This window comes from Scyliorhinus canicula, chromosome 10 (assembly GCF_902713615.1).
Source record: "Scyliorhinus canicula chromosome 10, sScyCan1.1, whole genome shotgun sequence".
NCBI classification, from domain to species: Eukaryota; Metazoa; Chordata; class Chondrichthyes; order Carcharhiniformes; family Scyliorhinidae; genus Scyliorhinus; species Scyliorhinus canicula.
Window position 1 is genome coordinate 177,654,910 of NC_052155.1, and position 19,525 is coordinate 177,674,434.

General features: G+C 42.6%; 1 protein-coding gene across 1 annotated transcript; it reads right to left on the minus strand.

The window, feature by feature from the left end:
- Positions 1 to 4,056: 4,056 nt before the first annotated feature.
- eef1e1 (eukaryotic translation elongation factor 1 epsilon 1) lies at positions 4,057 to 19,262 on the minus strand. Its single transcript, XM_038810221.1, has 4 exons — positions 19,120 to 19,262; positions 11,735 to 11,935; positions 8,978 to 9,073; positions 4,057 to 5,183 (listed from the first exon to the last, which is right to left on the minus strand). The coding sequence occupies exons 1-4, from the start codon at positions 19,210 to 19,212 to the stop codon at positions 5,043 to 5,045; spliced, it is 531 nt and encodes a 176-aa protein (XP_038666149.1). The 5' UTR covers positions 19,213 to 19,262; the 3' UTR covers positions 4,057 to 5,042.
- Between the last annotated feature and the right edge of the window lie 263 nt (positions 19,263 to 19,525).

Below are 19,525 nucleotides of genomic sequence, written 5' to 3' on the forward strand. Positions count from 1 at the left end.
TTCTACCACTCAATAAGATCATGGCTAATCGTGTACACCAATGTTAATTTCCTACCCTATCCCTCTTCTTTCAAACCCTGTCTTGAGTTATTCATCAACTGAGCATGCATAGCTTTGTGGGGTAGAGAATTTACAACTCCCTGAGTGAGGAGATTTTTAAATGACTGACTCCTTGTAGAAGCCAGGTATTTCTAATACACTTAATATAGGTAAAAAGCTGCTTAAAGCATAAATATTAATTCCCAGTTTTAAAATTAAAGAAAACATATAATTTCCAAACTCAGTCATGAGTTTGCAAGTAGCACAGAAGTCTGATAAGGTCATTACATTTTTCCAAGGACAAGGGTTGAATCCATGGCAACGAGGAATAAGAATGAAGGATTCTATGGTTCTCATGCCGCTCGAGATTAGGTTGAATCATATCCCATGAACTATACAAGCTAAAAAAAACATATCTTGAACTATATTGCCTTATTTTTAATAAATGGACAATTAAAACATCGAATCAAATATAATATATATATATTTGATTCCAACATTCTCATTATAACGATTTTATAAAAGACTGAATTGGAATAGACAGTTTTGAATTATATTTTCGAAGTTATGTCCAGCACGGCATGACGAGATAACATAAGGTCTCCATTGTTGCAGTAGTGAGGTCAGCACAAGGTCTCTATTGTGGCAATAGGTAGGTCAGCATTAGACCAGTTTTTGCTGGTTTTGATAAAGCACAATATCGCATTCTTTAACATGCAAGCAGGCAACAATTAGAAGTAATGTTACATAGCGAAGATGGACAGCTTGCTATCAAATCAAATGTGTTTGAGTCTAACTCAAACCAATTAGGATTATATTGGGGTGTGATCGGATCGCTCAAGACAGATATGAAATAGTATATCAATGGACGATTTGGCCACCATTTTGAGAGAGAGCAGAAAGAAAGAGTTGCGAGAGACAGAAAGGAAAGGAAGAGAGTTAGAAGAGTTCTGTATTCATATTTCATTTTCAGACTTTGACTTCAGACGTTGACTTTTAAAGTTGTGTTCGGGCTATTGTCTCAGAAGATAATTCCTGTGATTCTTTGAAAAAAATCAAATTGTCTACAAACTACCTTTTAAATGATTTTCAAGTTGTAACCAATGAACTCCAAATAAAACAATTCTTATTTGCACCTGACAAGTTTTTAAACTTGAATTTCTACTGAGTTTCAGCAATGTACAAGAACAACCGGTAACCCTGAATTGAATAAACTTCGTAATCCTAAGATCCTTCACTCCTTATCCTGGCCTACAACCCCTAGTTCTAGACTGTTCAGCCAGGGAAACAGCTACTTTTAAGATTTTAGATGTTTCATTAGGATCACCTCCCATTCTTCTAATCTCCAGAGAATATAGGCTTCGTTTACCCAATGTCTACCCCAAGAGGACAACTATCTCATGCCATGAATCAATCTAATGTACATTTGCTGCATGCCCTCTTCATTAAGTTTATCTTTCCTCAGCTATGGGGGCCGACCGTGCGCTCAGTTTTCCGGGAGAGGTTTCACTGTGGCCTGAAATAATTGCAGTGAGACTTCTTTATCATTATACACCAAGTCCCTTGAAATGAAGGCAAACATACCATTTGCCTTCCTAGTTACTTGCTGTATCTGTATGTTAACATTGTGATTCATGCACAAGAACACCCAAATCCCTCTGAACACCCACATTAACAAGTCTCTTACTTCTAAAACATATTCTGCTTTCCTACGCTTGCCATCAAAATGGATTTTTATATTATCATCTTCTCATCCAGTCACTTAGTCTACTGATCAATTGCAGCTTCTTTATTTCATTCTTAATTATAGGTTCATTCTTCCATTATTCTGTTTCCAGGCTTTCCCATTTGAGGTTTGCGATTTCAGTTTGGATTGCTAGTTACCATGGGCCCATGTAACCCTTTATCCCATGCTAGGAAGACGAATGCTTAGAGTTAAGATGGGTTGGTGTGGTCCATTGGCGGTTGTGCGTTCAGCAAACTAGGTCCCCAGCTCTGAAATTCCCATCCTAAGCCTCACTGTTCTCCTTTAAGATGCTCCTTGAAACCTATCTCTTCGAAGACCTGTTGTCTGATAATAGCTTGTGAAAAGCCGTAGGATGATTTGAGATATTAAGGGCACTATATAAATACAAATTGGTGTTCAGTTCATAATCAGCATGAGTGTTGACCATTTTGCATTGATCACAAATAGCTGGATGGACAACACAAGCTCTTGAAAATGTCACTGCTCATTTTTTTGGTTAGTACCCAGAAGGTAGCAACTGGTGATCAATGGATGCAAATCATCACTGCTCATACAGCAGCATGCTTAGCATTGGAATAATGGACTGCATGTAGTTTTTTGGAGCAAAGTCTGATGCAAGTCCTGCCTTGAAGTTGCCGGAAAGAATAATTGACTGAGCGTCATTTCAATACCATTCCTGCCTGGTGTCCCCAATGTTTACAGAATTAATCCTGAAGCGATAGAGACCTTAACAGACACTTCTGTGACTGCAGGGTTGTAATTTAATCCCTTCACCCTGCTGGGAGAGTTGACTTTATGACATGTCATAAACACAGTCAAACGTATGTTGACAGACGATGTAGATTGGGAGACGATGTAGATTGGGAGACACACGGGTAATAACATAACGATGCACTTTGACTATAAACAAAATAATTGGTGTCATTACCATCGTGGATATAACCTGATCGGAATGGTCATGCTAATTGCATTACTTCCTTTATGATTCAACTAAATGCTATTCAGTCCAAATCCTCACACTCATCCACCATTTGAAGTGTGCTGTCATTGCGAAAGTGGTTGACAAGCACACCAAGGATTTATCAATGGGATAATGCAGGTTAATGCAAAACACATTATGTTGCTTGTGTATGGCAGCGTGGAAAATGAGGCATAATTTGTCCCTTTGCATTGTAACCCGTGCTCTTTTAAACGGTACACATCATGGAGTGACCTCAAAGCACAGATTAGCACTTATGCCTCTTAAGGTACGAGTTAGGTACAGAAATTTCATTCAGTTGACAATCAATTTTACACTGAACAGGGAGCTCTGATATTAAGGCACTGTAACAGTCAGACTCGGGCATTGCAAAATAACAAATAATTAGCAGGAAATGTGGCCAGTATAGATTCCACCTGAGCAGCTTCACAGCAGAAGTAGCTGCATGCAACTACTCCTGATCACTTGGAAAGACATTCTCACACTCTGGCTCTTAAAGAAATACTACTGTTTTAAATCAATGTTATTCACTAAATGTCCAGCAATGACCACTACCCCAAAGAAATATCTTGCTCATGGAACGCTTCAATATATGGCATCCGTGGTTCTCCATACACATCGCTGCAAGTTTCAAATCTGCCATATGTTGATTGAAGGAAAGATTGTTCCAGAGTTGAAAAGTATCCACTCCCTTTAATCTTCTCTTTTGGATGAATGTTAGGTTAACTTTGCTTCCTAATATTACTGAATAGTATATTTAAGGGGCAGTAGATGAGGGAAAGGCATGAAAGGATATGGCAGGGTTGGACGAAGAGTTAGGGGAGAGGGATCATGTAAAAGATAAAACACTCGCACAGAGCAATTGAATCAAATGGCCTGCTTCTTTGGTCTATGTTATATGTAATTCTATTGGGCTTTCGTTTACAGAGGAGTAAAGGGGTTCTGCCCTCCCCAGGTCACAATCCAGGCACCATCGGCAAAACAATAAGCCTCACAAAGAGTCCGTCTCCATCATAGCGATGCAGTAACAAGTTCACGTTCAAATAGCTGTTTTAGCCATTGTTCTGCTATTTGTCTCAGATTCTCAACTGATAACACCACCCGTGAAAGAACTTTTGAGAATGTGAAGTGGAAAGCGGCAAGAGTTAGATTTTTAAACTCAAACCTTTCTTAGCCTCAGTCTTTCACAGGATAAAACACAAAAACATATCATATTGATTATCAAAACGAATAGTCTCAGATTGTGGTGAGTAAAGTGGCGTTCATACCTTACACACACGCACACGTCAAATTAATTTAAATTTATGATTTATTTCACATACCTTAGAGTATGAATTCTAGACTCCCACCAATAAATATTGATCATTTACTGTCAAATGATCCTGCATACATTTACTTTGAGATTACCTTTGTAAAACTGCGTCAATTATATAATCGCTAGCGATCTTCACAGTCGAGCTAAGGTTGCTGGAACCTTTGGACAGGTTCTTCAGAATTGGCACTTCACCAAACTCAAATTAAAATTATGTAAATAAAATACATTCTGAAATAATATTAAAATAGGCGTAGCCGGTTGGTTTAGAACTACTGAGCCGCAGTTCACAAGGAAAACTGTTAGCCGGTCCAAACACAGAGAAGCAAGTTAAACTGCACCTTTTCACTTCAAGCTGCTAGATTTAATGCTCCTGATCAAATAGTTACTGTAATATGGTTTCCCAATTAATCCCCCACATTAGGTAGAGTAGTTAAGGTACGTTTTAATCATTCCTCGACGATGTGCAGAGAATGTAATCCACATCGTTAACCATCAGCAAGTGGCATTAATCTATCAAAATTGAGTCCAGACCGATTTCCAGCCATTTCCCTCCTTTAGTAACTGGACTACGCAAAAAATGCTCTTTGTAAAATGAATTAGCTTGACATTTCTAGCTCGCCGCACCATCCAAAATGGAAGGTTCTGCTCAAAAATAAGACTCATGCCAACTTTGCGTAACCAGTTTTAACACGATTTAGTAAAAGAGACATCCGACAGAACCTGTAACATCGACACTCTACCTAATTTAGAGTTAAATAAGACAGCAAATGGAATTTCAAAAATAATTTGTTGCGCATTACATTTTCACCAATAGCAAGTATACCAGGCAGACAAAAGAACAGGCGGCCTGTTCCTCTGAATGCTAGAATCAGCAAATGTGCCCATGTCAACCCTCACTATTTCAATCCTGACAAGCAGATGTTCAGATTCAGCACGACTCATGAAGACTGTTTGCAGCTTTGCTAGTGGACGGAAGGATAGAGTCTATTCTTCATGAAGATGACAGAAGCAGAGTGTTGCCGGACTCCTGGACAGTGCTGGATATGGTTGAACCACCGGGACACATTCATGAATTTTTCTCTCTCTTCATGGGTTAGTCCAGCCTAGAAATAAATATGTTAAAAGTAGGTGAGATCAGGAGAAGCTGGTTTGCATAATGAAACATCTTCTATTCCAAATGAGTCAAAAGTCAAACGATTATTGAGCAGGACTGAATCTCGCAGACTGAAAAAGGCCCCAAATTTGTTGATTACGTGCTCATTGCTGAATTAATTGACCATATTTGATGTGACAGTGGGAACTAAATTGTTCTTGCATGTGCTAGAACCAGTTATAGGCTCACATGTCAACCCAAACTATTTCCATCTTTGGGGGTGCAGAAGGAGGGGAGGCAAGGAAGACAATAGCAAGGATTTTGGCTCCCAATTACCTGGTGATCCCCGTTAAAAACTGCCCAAAGGAACATAGAATTTTGTCAATTTTGCACTCATAGTTGAACTGCTTGCTAATTTTTACTGCCCGAATGCTTACATAAGCCTTTGGATGAGGCGCAAGGGGGTTGGGCACAGTCAACGGACATCATGACACAAGAATGAGAGAAATACAGAGAATCGCACATTGCACGAATAGACATATCTCAACTCTACATAATGGACTTTCAGTAGAATCATCACCAAAGCTGATTCATCAAAGTTGCTCTGTACTGCACACTGGAAATGTACACCATCATTTTAATAGCATAGTTTAGAATAAGATAGGAGCTATTGCAACATTTGGCAAACGTTTCTAAATATTTGTTTCCTCACCCCTGGCCTTAAAACAGGGCAGCATGGGATTCCACTATTCAAATCGTATAACATCTATTGCTTACATGAATAACTACACCCCTGTTTGTTGTATCGATGAAAGAGCCAAGAAATTGAATATTTATATCATATAAATGAGGGTTAACTTAGTTTCTTTACCAATCTTCACTATATATTCTCTTCTTTTACCTCTCAATCTGTCAACTGCACCCCTCCAGCTGTAATTTCTCATTAATTGGGAAAGTTACCAGAAGCTCTGGCTCCAGCAACCTGAACATATTACATCCATAATGTCAGCATGTGTCATTGTGCCTGATGTCCTGCACAAAGAAAATGAAGCTTTGCATTTAATTGGTAGTTTTTTTTTAAATAAGGGGACCTGTATTTTCTGTACTTTCAAAATTGTGGTTCAAGTTGAAGTTGCTTGTGGGAAGTGGTAGAAGTGCCAAGCATGATTATACTGTATTGTGCTGTTGAGCAACAAAACAGAAGAAGTGCATTAGTACAGGTCGAGTACCCTTTATCAGAAACCCTCAGGGCCGATTGTATTTGAGATAATTTGTTTTTTGGATACCACGCATAAACGCACATTACGATAGCCTAAGCTAGCTATAGTCTTAAGTAAATAAAATGGCGAGAAAAGTAAGATGTAATAATAATAATCGCTTACTGTCACAAGTAGGCTTCAATGAAGTTACTGTGAAAAGCCCCGAGTCACCACATTCCGGCTGAATAATACAGGGTACTTGTAATAAGTTTCTTTTTGACATGTTCACCACAATAATCGCAAGGCAAACACTGCGGCCAAACTAAATTTCCTGAGGTAAAGGTTGATGCGGTTCACTGAAGTGCGATTTTTGGATGAGTTCGGTTTTCGGATTTATAAACGAAAAATATTCGACAACTTGTGTGCTGAAGTGAGCAAAATGTTAAGGGCAGAGAACCAGGGCGGCACAGTAGCACAGTGGTTAGCACTGTTGCTTTGCAGCGCTACAGTCCTCGGTTCGATTGTTGCTTGGGTCACTGTCTGCGCGGAGTCTGCACGTTCTCCCGGTGGCTGTGTGGGTTTCCTCCGGATGCTCTGGTTTCCTCCCACAAGTGCCAAAATATGTGCTTGTTAGGTGAATTGGACGGTGAATTCTCCCTCAGTATACCCGAACAGGCGTCAAGAGTGTGGCGGCTAGGGGATTTTCACAGTAACGTCATTGCATAGTTAATGCAAGCCTACTTGTGACAATAATAAATATTATCAGGTGGAGTACCTATTCTGAAAATATCCTAAGTCCTTAGACAGATGAATAAGGAAGCATCAGAATAACATGGGATGTGGAAGGATTGGAGATAAGGACAACAGCAGGGGAAAGAATGCTGAATGCATCACTTCTACACACTCAGCAGAACAAAAATCAAGACAAGCACAAAACATAGAATCCAGGTCAACTAATGAGCCTTGCAAATGCTGACCGATTATCTTAGGATATTTTATCCAGCAGCACAATCCAGGCCCAATTCCACCAACCTCAGCAGGGGGACAATGAGCGGTGACACCGAGTGACAAATTATGGTTGGTCAGAAATATTACAAGTTCCTTAAATTTTTATGAATTACTTGATAATCTTGACCGTCCAGTGGCGTTGTTTGCCTCTCATGAGCTGGTTGTGATGAAGCCTGCACTTGTGCTGGCTGATCTGGGCTTTGGCACTGCTGCACATGGTTGCCAGATGTGCAGTTATAGCAATCCTCCGTGGAATGAAGTAACAACTGTGATTTGAGACTTGGTTTGCCTATAGTGTGCAGCTAAGTGACGAACCACATCTGTTTTATGTCCAGCTCAGCGCCTGCAGACCACAGTCTCATGAAAGATAGTTCTGAAATGCTAACTGCAAAGCCGTTCATCATTACCAGCGCAAGTATGTGAACAGATTGGGAAAAATGCTTTATGGCGGTTGTGAAGAGACCGACATCGAACAAGGTCTGCTAACAGCTGTGGTATCCATAAAATGGTTCAGATTGCATTTCGCTTCAGACGGTTCAAAAAACACAAAGTGCTTTAATTTGAATAAAAATATAAAATGCAGGCCATACTCAAGAGGGTCAAGCAACCACCTGTAGGGTAGGAGAGTTAATATTTCAGGTTAATGATCTTCTTTTGAATGGCTTTAGGTCCAGATGCTGTCGTCACAGTTTTATGTTAAATAAAGTTCCCTAACCAGTCCAATGCCCCGCTGGAAAGCAAGTGTGACTCCAGCATGTCCCCATTAAACTCAAATTGGGGGCCAGATGCTATGTGTTCCATGGTTTGGTCAGGCTGTCCGCAGTCCCAGCCAGGTGCGGTTTTGAGGTGCCACTTGTACATCAGATGGACACATTGGAAATGTCCAGTCCATATTCTATTGAGGGCTGCCCAAAAGTTCTGGAAGAGATTGAAGTGTTATTGAGATGTTGGGTTGGAGAAGTTGTGTTCATTTGGAAGGGTGTTTTCTTCCCTAGCTTTGCTCCAGATTTTATCAGTGTTTTTTGTATTTGTATTATTTTCATGGGATATAGGTACACCCACATTCTCTTATGATTTGGCCCAGTGTCAGTGAAGGAACTGTGATATATTTTCCAAGTCAGGATGGTATATGGTTTGGAGGGGAACTTGCAGGTGGTGATGTTCCCACATATCTTGATGGGAAGTATGGCCCCATCCTGCTCTTATTTCTTACGACCAACAAGGAATCTTTAAAAAAATCTTGTTAGAATAATTCAATATTCTACAGTACTTGGACTGAATCCTTATAATCTTTTACTTGGAGATTAATTTAGTGTAAGTGAAAGAAAAAAAAGCAATGACACGAGGAAAAACCAGCGCGAGGTTAGAATCTGGACTGTGCTGCCTGACTGTGTGGTGGAGGCAGAGGCAATCGAGGCTTTCAAGAGGAAACTGAAAAGGAAGAATAAACAGGACTATGGAGAGAAGGCAGGGGAATTACATTAGGCGATTGCTCCTCCAGATACAGCAGACTAAATGGGCTGAATGGCCTTCTCCTGTGTTGTAACCATTCTTTGATTCTAAGAGTCTAGTTTCTAAGGTTCTACAACTCACTCACCACAATATGATGAAGACCGTTGTACACCATGATATCTGCTAATGTCAAACTATTTCCAGCCAGGTATACTTTATCTTCAAGGTAGCAATTAAGTTCCTGCAAAAACAAAATAAAACACGTTTGTGTACAGGGGGGGGGTATGTACACGATAATCACCAACAATTAAAAGTTATTGCTTTTCAACTTCAGGCCCATTCCTAGTCACCCAAGCCAGAGATTGTTTACCGCAGTTCGTCACTGGTTTGTCCTGTGCAACACATTACATTGACAAAATTAAAGACCATTGTAAGGGGCAAATCAGAAAATCTAGGGATTAAAAAAATGCTCAGGTAAACGCATTTTGAAATACAGAGGCAGCACGTTGGTGCAGTGGTTAGCATTGCTGCCTCATGGCGCCGAGGTCCCAGATTCGATCCCGGCTCTGGGTCACTGTCCGTGTGGGGTTTGCACATTCTTGCTGTGTCTGTGTAGGTTTTCCCCCCACAACCCAAAGATGTGCAGGGTAGGTGAATTGCCCCTTAATTGGAAAAAGTGAATTGGGTACTCTAAATTTATTTTAAAAAACAAAACAAATGCCAGGATCCCAGTCTGCAACACCACGTTTGTTTTGGTGGTGCTACTGCTGCTTATAATAATGACAGAGAAATAACACTGTAGTTCCCCCAACAGGCCCTTAACAGTATAACAACTGTGAAATTTACAGCAGCAGTGACTGGAATGTACAAATTTTGCAAAATATAATGGCTACATAAGTCTCAAGTCATCAACTTAAATGCAGAGATATGTTATGGATGAATAGAGAATAACCCACAGTTTTAGATATTTTTGAAAAATTCAGATTGATACTTTGGGTAAGTTACTCCGAATATGGCTTGGCGAATTTAGTTAGCAGTAACAAAATGAATCAGATGGCAAAACAGAGATTGGTGGAAAACCTCTCAAACGGGAGTTTGTTTTTATTTAGTTTTGGGTCTGTTTGTGCTGCTGCTGGATGTTTCTGGAAATGCCACACAGTAGGCACTGAATGTGCAAGACTTTTTTCATGTTAATTGTATTGTCTACAATTCAAATTGAAAGTCGGTTAGCTCAGTTGGCTGGACGGCTAATTTGTGATGCAGAGCAATGCTGACGGCCTGGGTTCAATTCCCATACCGACTGAGGTTACCACAAAGGCCCAGTCTCGTCAACCTTATTCCTCCCCTGAGGAGTGGTGACCCCCCAGTTTAAATCACCACCAGTTATCTCTCAAAGCTTATGGTCCTCTGCGACTATGGCAACTTTTCATTTCACTATTTAAATATAGTCCAGTCTTTGATAATTAGAGAATAACACTCATTATGGACACTTTTGGGTGTCGCAAGGTGGTAAAGAGCCCAATTGCAAGTTCTCTTTATTTTGGCTTTATCCTAAAAATGATGAGCCTTGCTTATGACAAATTAGGAAAAGTTGAACTTCTCCCCAACCCCCTTTTTCAAAAAAATCCGTTAGATAAAAAACATTTCTGTAGTGCTCAAAATTAGGACCTGAACATCGCATTTTGCAAGACAAGTCCAAAATTTTGTATTTTTTCCTCAGAATAGTTCTGGTAAATCGTTCAATAATAACAGTAATTCTGTTGACCTCACTAACACACACAAACGCAGATTTACTTAGAATAACTCTGGTCAAATTCCAGCAGTTAAATTACTTCCCCAGCACCCCCCCACCCCCTGCACCCCAACAATAAACTCTGCTCAGTCGAGAACAAAGAAGAAATGAAAGCTCGTCCTCAATAAGCAGCAAACATTTTGTCTGGAATGGCAGCTAAATGCAAGATCCTTATTTAGGATTTAGCTAGTCTCACAGTGAAGGTACAAGTTATCTGTGCTTTCTTAAAGAAATTATGGAGCAAAGAGCGGTTTAGAAACTTCGGAGTCATCACATCAACGTTCGACCCATGTGACACACGAGTAAAATAAAACACAGCTTTTCTTCTGCAAAAGAATGGATTAAATAATAAATCTTGATGCGCAGACGATGGGATTTGCCATCCATTATCTGGGCATTTATCGTGACCATATTGCATATTCACCAATGTTTACTTTTAACAGAAAGAGAGGTGACAGCTCTAAGAAGTCCATTACAAAGCCAGCCATAGAGTATCGTGGTGTGTACAATCTGCTGCTCCCAAGAGAGAAAGGAAATCACATTCTTAGTTTAGAAATTGAAACGGCGCAGTGGTTAGCACCACTGCCTCACAGCGACGAGTTCTGAGGTTCAATCCCGGCCCTGGGTCACTGTCCTTGTGGAGTCTGCACATTCTTCCAGTGTCTGCATGGGTCTCACCCCCACAACCCAAAAGATGTGCAGGGTAGGTGGATTGGCCATGCTAAATTGCCCCTTAATTGGAAAATAAATAATTGGATACTCTAAATTTATTTTTTTTAAATAAATTCAAAAGGCAGCAGAGTATTTTGCCTGATTTACCCCCAAGTTTAGGAGTCCAGTACCATTTACTGAGTTATGATCTACAGATAAAACTGAGTAAAAATTGGTAGCATGGAAGATAGTGCAAGGCAAAGGAAAGAGTCAAATTCGGGCCACTTCTTCCCAAGCGTCTACGGACTTGGTCAGATCCTGGGTAAATCATTTGACCTTTTGGGCACAAAGGACACATGGCTCAGGCAGTCCGAAGAGGCAGAGTATCTGACAAATTAAGAAGAAACCATAGAAATATCCCATCCACAGCCAGCTCTTCAGAAATGAAGTTAACCTTACCTTTAAAACCACTCTTGTATCCTCTTGACTATTACATCTGTCTATTTGAGTGATTCTATATTCGAGCCATTGCTGAACTATAGCACTCTCCTCTGCTGTGCTTCCCAAGAGTGCCTCCTTTTTGGCCACTTTTACGAGATGAGATGCTATTGTGGTCAATCCCACTAAACCAGGTCCATTATTAGTCTGTAGCACAGGGACCTACAAAGTTAGAAAGAACAGGTAATGAAGAATCTTCCTACCGTGTAATAATAGAACAACCAGTTAGAAATGAAAGTCAAAAAGGTTGGTTTAGAGTCAAGTAAATCACTACATACAATGCCTCATGACAATGGCAGCTGATATAGAGATCAGGTGGATAATTTACAGTGAAAAGATTAAACCAATCTTTTAGGAATAGCTGCCTGATGAACCACATAGGATTTTGCACTTAATATATTCACTGGTGCCACGAGGGTTTATTGATTACCTTCATATCAATATTCTACAGGGATAACAAAATTAGATTTAAGACAATGGATGAGAGCTTCTTATTCTGAAACCATTTGCAATATTTTGCTGGGTGGGGGTTGGATAGAGAACGGAAGGATTGTTTTAATAATGCACCACCTCAAAAATTTCATGCCATCAATCTTTCACCCTGGGAAAGACAACAGCTGTGATTGTAATATTGGGCTTCTTCAAAAATAACATTTCAAGTGGAAAGTTTACATGGCTAAGATGACGTTTTTTCAAACCCTAGAGATAGCACCGAGTCAGTAAACAAACTATACATCATGAATGTCTAAATTCTTCACTCTTAATCATTATCAGTGCTTACTCGACAAGTAGTAGATTATTATAGTCATTCTTAAATTGCACACAAAAGGGATGTTGCCACAATTCTCTTAGGTGGGGTACAGATAGGCTTAGATTGTAGAGGAGGAAGAGGGGGGGGGAGAAGACACTAGAGAAACTCTGCAAAGTCTTCATGTTAGACACATGGGTCTGCACTACAACAGGTGTCTTCTGCATCTGCTAACATAACTATTAGAATGTGCTTCTCTTTTTTCTCTTCACTGAATAATTAAAAAAACAGTACATGAGTCAATAATTTGGCCTAGACGCATATTTTCAATTCCTAACAATGAGACTGAGTAGCCACAAAAACAAGGTTGTGTGTGGAAAACGTGGCTAGTTTCTACCACAGCAGTCCCGAGTAAACCCCACCCGAAAATCCCAAAGGTTTGCAGCAAATTCAAGAGCAGCAACTTGGAATAAATTTAAATGACTACAGTGATAGCTTAGGCACACAACTGTTTTTTAATGGGTATGGGACCATGCAAACCTCCTCTTTCTGTCTGTCTTCCTGCCAATTTTCAAGCTGCTTTGAAAAGCATCCAACTTACTCTCATTGCTTTTTTGACTCTACTCAATGATACATTTTAAATCAATCTTACCTCAGTCCTTCACAATTCGAAGAAATAAATTAGCTTTACAATCAAATCACTTAAATCTACTCCATTCTAAAAGAATCCGTCCAACAATCTCAATGTTTGTTGCTTCTGTTTTTACTTCCATGGGCAGTAATACGGCTGCCAGATTGGCAAATACGGCTGCACACAGCTCTCTTAAAAGCAATATCTCATTTCCTTAGCATCTTATCCATTTACAAAGCAACACAGTGCCTGAGGCTAATTCTCTGCTGGTGGTTTCATTAATTGATTCACTACGATCACTAGACTTCTATCCCAATGAAAATGCTCCTGCTGTTCCATTTAGCACATCTTTCCCTTCCTGCATGAAAATCGCTTATTGTCACAAATAGGCTTCAAATGAAGTTACTGTGAAAAGCCTCCAGTCGCCACATTCCGCCGCCTGTTCGGGGAGGCTGGTACGGGAATTGAATGCGCGCTGCTGGCCTTGGTCGACTTTATAAACCAGCTATGTAGCCCACTGTGCTAAACCAGCTTCAGCTCCAGACTATTTCACAGTCAGAATTCTTCTGAATCTGTTTTTTATTACTTTTTCTGAGTTACAAAGCCAGGGCTCAGAGTGTGGTCAGGGGCAAACTCCTAATCCAGCTCCTTGCCTGCTCCAAAAACCAATTCAAACTGAATCCAATTCATAGACCCCACAAGAGAGACATACCAGATCTGAGCCAAAAGGCACAGCAGATACCACACTTGATCTTAGCCAAAAGGATGAGAAGCGATCCTTCTGAATCTTTAATACCACAGGCTTCTATTTTCAAATAGGTTTGTGATGTTTTACCATGCACTTTAGGGAGTTAGTGTAATTTGAGATTTAGAACAAGTCAAAAGCCATTGAAGGTGTTTATAAACATTACCCAATTGTTGTGATGTGGACGAATAACTATAGATACACTACAGGGATTCCTCATTTAATGTTGTTTTAATATCTACAATAGGGATCTCAATTATACGTCCCTAAAACCTCGCAAAATTCACTCTCACCACTTGCCAGCAGGCCGTATTGAGGTGTGTTTAAACGTATGGATAAAATCAGCTTCTCCCTTTATTGAGTTCAATCATCAGAGATTTTAAAGTATTTAAAACATGAATGATCAGTGAATAACTGATTCTAGTTTGTTTATTTATTCAGTCTGCAAGTAAAAAATACCTTGCTGCAAATCAGACTGAGGACCAGACAGTGATAAACACACATACCGAGTCGAACAGTGAAATCAACCCAAACTGACCACAACCTAATAACGCCAACTCACCATTTATACTGCTGCTTCATGCACTCTCGGTCATTCTCCCTGCCTGGCTATCCCTCTCTCAGATGCACCAGGCATACCTAAAAATGAGGCGTCAACCAGGTGAAGCTATAACACAGGACTGCTTGCGGGTCAAACAGCATTCCATATACAGAGCTAAGCAATCCCACAAACAGATCAGATCTAAGCTCTGCAGTCCTGGCACGTTCAGTCATGAATGGTGGTGAACAATTAAACAACAGGAGGAGGAGGCTCCACAAATATCTCCATCCTCAAACACAGGAGAGCCAGGCACATCAGTGCAAAAGCAAGGCTGAATATTTGCAATCATCTTCAGCCTGTAAGTGCCGAGTGGATGATCCCTGTCGGCCACCTCTTATATCCCCATCATCACAGATGCCAGTCTTCAGCCAATTATCACGTGATATCAAGAAACGGTTGAAGGCACTGGATTCTGCAGACTATGGGCCCTGACAACATCCAGCAATCGTACTGAAGACTTGTGCTCCAGAATTAGCCACACCCCTAGCCAACCTGTTCCAGCACAGCTACAACACTGGCATCTACCTGGCAATGTGGGAAATCGCCCAGGGATGTTTTGAACATAAAAAGGCAGACAAATCCAACCCAGCCAATTACCACTCCATCAGTCTACTTTGATCATCAACAAAGTGATGGAAGGTGTCATCTACAGTTCGATCAAGTGGCACTTACACAACAATAATCTGCTCAGCGACGCTCAGTTTGGTTTCCACCTTCATACAGCCTTGGCCCAGGCAGGGACAAGCTGACCTCGTGAGCTGAGGTGAGGGTGACTGTCCTGGACATCAAGGCAGCATTTGACTAAGTGCAGCATCAAGAAGCTGCAGCAAAGCGGAAGTCAATGGGAATCGGGGGGGGGGGGCGACTCTCCACCGGTTGGAGTCATACCTAGCACAAAGAAAGATGGTTGTTGTTGGACGCCAATCATCTCAGTCCCAGGATATACGGGTAGTGTCCGAGGCCCATCTTCAGCTGCTTCATCAATTACCTTCCATCCATCATAAGATCAGGTGCAATTTTTTGCTGAAGACTGCATAATGTGCCCCCAAATACTAAAGCAGTCCATGTAGATCTGCAGCAAGACCTGGGCAACATTCAGGCTGGTAAGTGGCAAATAACATCACGCCACACAAGTGTTGGGCAATGACCACCTTCAACGCAAGAGAATCCAACCATTTCAACTGTTTTCATTGACATTCAATGGCATTGCTATCATTGGATCAACATCCTAGGGGTTCCAATTGACCAGAAACAGAACTGTGCATATAAATACAAGACAAGACAGGGATTGGCAATTCTGAGGTGAGTGCCTTTCTACCATTTACAAGGCACAAGTGAGGAGTGTGATGAAATACCCTTTGATATTCTTTCCTGGGTTATGGGTATTACTGGTAAGCCCCGCACCTGAAGCAAAGATAGATTCATGGTCACCATTACGGAGATTCACTTTCCATTCCAAAGCTTCAGCCTGGACCTCTGGTGCATGACGTCCACAACCATCTCCCCAAAACTCCCCATTTGCCTTAATGATGTGGCTCCAGCATTACTCAAGTAGCTCCACACTGTCCAAGACAAAGCAGACTGCCTGATCAGCACATCTACCACCTTAAACATTCACTCTCTCCACATGCCAGCAGTATGTACCATCAGCAAGATGCACTGCAGCAACTCACCAAAGTTCCTTTTCCGAGCACCTTCCAAAGCCACAATCTCTACCACCCAGGACAAGAGCAGCAGACAGTTAGGAACACCATCGCAAGTTTCCCTCCAAGCCACACACCATCCCCGACTTGGAACTATAAGTGCTGTTTCTTCAATGTCACAAGAACAAAATCCTGAACTCCCTTCCTGACAGCAATGTGGGTGTACCCACACCACAGGGACTGCAGCGGTTCATGGTGGCAGCTCACACCACCTTCTCAAAGGCAATTAGGGATGGGCAATAAATGCTGACCTAGTCAGCAACACCCACATCCCATGAAAGAATAAAAAATATTTCCAAAAGAATCGAACTCCGGTTTATACATTTGCATTTAACATCTAATTTGCTAAACATTGTTTTGCTTAAAGTGGAACTTTTCAGGAACGCAACCCGGATGTTAAATGAGCAATTGTGGTATTTTATGTTCCATTAATTATAGATCTTATATCCATTTCAATAATTGCTCAGGGGGTTATGCACCTAAAACTCAAGTTGTGTGCTTTCTTTACAGAAAACTCAATTACAATGGAAAACTTAATCGACCATTACACTGCAAAGATGAAACATTTGGCAAGATGGGGAACTTTCAATTAAGTAATGATTAAAAGCAGGAGACCCCCCCAATGATTAAAAGCCAGAGATCGGGGTGCGATTCTCTGAAATGGAGACAAGGTCCCGACGCCAGAGCCCGCTCCCAGCTCCCTATTCTCCCGCCCCCGGAGGACTAGGAGCGGCGTCACGTATTTTACGCACGCTGGGCCTTGGCGCCGCGTACAAAGCGGCGCCATGTAAATGACACGGCCGGCTTCGCATAAATGAAGTCGCCCGCACATGAGCGGGTTGGCCAGCACCAACCCGCGCATGCGCGGTTGCCGTCCTCCCCGAGAAGATGGATCTTGCGGGGCGGCGGAGGAAAGGAGGTCCTCCTTTAGAGAGCCGGCCCCCCGACCCCCCACCTCAGCACACTTTAAAAAAAAAAAATAATCTGCATGTGGGAATCATTTGCAGATTACTGGGCAATCACAGTATGCATAAACTGTGTGGAAAGAACAAAGAATCCCTTTGAGAAGTTACAAGACAACTGCCTGAGTTTAGATGATGAGCTGCTCAAACTTATTACTGGTTGAAAAGTACCCAAATTAAATACAGCCATTAAATTACCTCAAAAAAGGTAGGGTTCTTTTGTTTAATTTAAATTTTAAGTGCTGGCAACTCCTTCCATGCACTGAGATAACAGGTTCTACGGGTTTTAAAAATGTATTCCTGGATTTATTCCCCATTGGCTCGTGGCGCTCTGCCACGCAGGTATCAAATGACGCTCGTGATTGGCCGCCGGATCGGCTGGGCCAGCATTTATTGCCCATCCCTAACTGCCCGTAAACTGAGTGGCTTGCTAGGCCATTTCAGAGGGCATTTAAGAGTCAACCACATTGCTGTGCATCTATAATAATAATAATCTTTATTATTGCCACAAGTAGGCTTACATTAACACTACAATGAGATTACTGTGAAAATCCCCGAGTCGCCACACTCCGACGCCTGTTCGGGTACACAGAGGGAGAATTCAGAATGTCCAATTTATCTACCAAGCACATCTTTCGGGACTTGTGGGAGGAAACCGGAGCACCCGGAAGAAACCCACGCAGACACGGGGAGAACACACAGACTGTGACCCAAGCAGGAATCGAACCTGGGGCCTTGGCACTGTGAAACAGCAGTGCTAACCACTGTGCTACCATGGATCTGGAATCATTTACAAGGTGAGTTTGGTGGGGGCTGCACTTTTAAAATGTGATTCAGAAGAGGTTTTCAGCTAGCCAATGATTCAGGGGTTACTCGTTTACTTAGTGACTACCCCCATTCAGACTCTGCCCCTCCCTCAACGTGGCAGGTACTCACAACCCCCGCCCCCCCCCCGCCCCCCATCACCGCATTGAACTACCGCCATCCCAGCCCCCACAGGACTCTGCACGTCCACCAAGGAGGTACATTCTCCTCCTCTCTCCCCAGACTGTAACTCCCAAACCCACCCTCACACCCCCATCCAGCCAAGTATCAATATTCACGACGACCGAACGTTGTTGTAAAACCCCATCTGGTTCACTCGTGGCCTCTGTACCGGCCTCCCCAGACAGGCGCGGAATGTGGCGACTAGGGGCTTTTCACAGTAACTTCATTTGAAGCCCAGTTGTGCCAATAACCAATTTTCACTTTCATTTCCAGAGAACGATGTCAGCCTTACCTGGCCTATATGCGTCTCTCAGACCCGCAACAGTCCACTGAAATGTCTCGGGCGAGGCATTTAATTGTATTTCAAGGGCAATAAATGACTGACCTTGTCAGTCATGCCACACCGGAAGGATGAATAGCCTGGAGTGAAAAATAGTTTAGAACATAGAACATAGAACAGCACAGAACAGGCCCTTCGGCCCTCAATGTTGTGCCGAGCCATGATCACCCTACTCTGAACCTCAAAATGTTTTAGGCAGAAATCATCGATGTGAGCGTCGTCCAACTTCATTCCAAGTGTTCGCCGCACCATGATCAATCTTTCCCCACTGATTTCCATTCCTGGCTGTCCTTACAGCCAGTTCTACAGAGAGATTTACCACATCTAAATATCAATGCAGATCAGCTCACACAGTTCCTGCCAATGTGAGGATCATCCCTGGAGGTAACAACCACCCTAAACACAGCTTTGCAGGGGAAAGGCATGGTCCACCCCTTCCCAGGTGGGCGGCTGTATTTGAACTGAAGGATGCTGCAGCGAGATCCCCGCTCGTGCCCCTGGGCGGGCGTGAACCCCGCCTGATTTTCCCCTCCGCGCCCGCCAGGCGCCCTTCAACGGGCTCAGGCGGCTCTCCCGGCGGCTCAGCTCCCTGTCCCCGCCCCCGCAAACACACGGCGCCGTTCTCTCACCGCGCTGTCGCTCCGGCTCGGCCCCAGTTTGTTCCGCCCCCGCAGCCCCAGCGTCTTCTCCAGCGACTCCAGCTCCACTCGCGCCGCCGCCATCTTGCCGCTCCGGCAGCCGGAGAGACAGAGAGCGCCCTCCCCATTGGCTCGCTGCGCTCCGCCCAGCCCGCATCAAACGGCGCTGGCGATTGGTCGCCGGCCGGCGGATCGGCCCCGCCCCGCGCTCCAGGCCCCGCCCCTCCCTCCGTGCCCCGCCCCTCCCTCCCGGCCCGCGATCGAGCGCCCACACTGCCGCCAGCGGACAGAGCCGGAACTGCAGACACCCCAGTCCTCCAGTCTCTTCTGTATTTTTCAATATAATTTTAGAGTACCCAATTCATTTTTTTCAATTAAGGGGCAATTTAGCATGGCC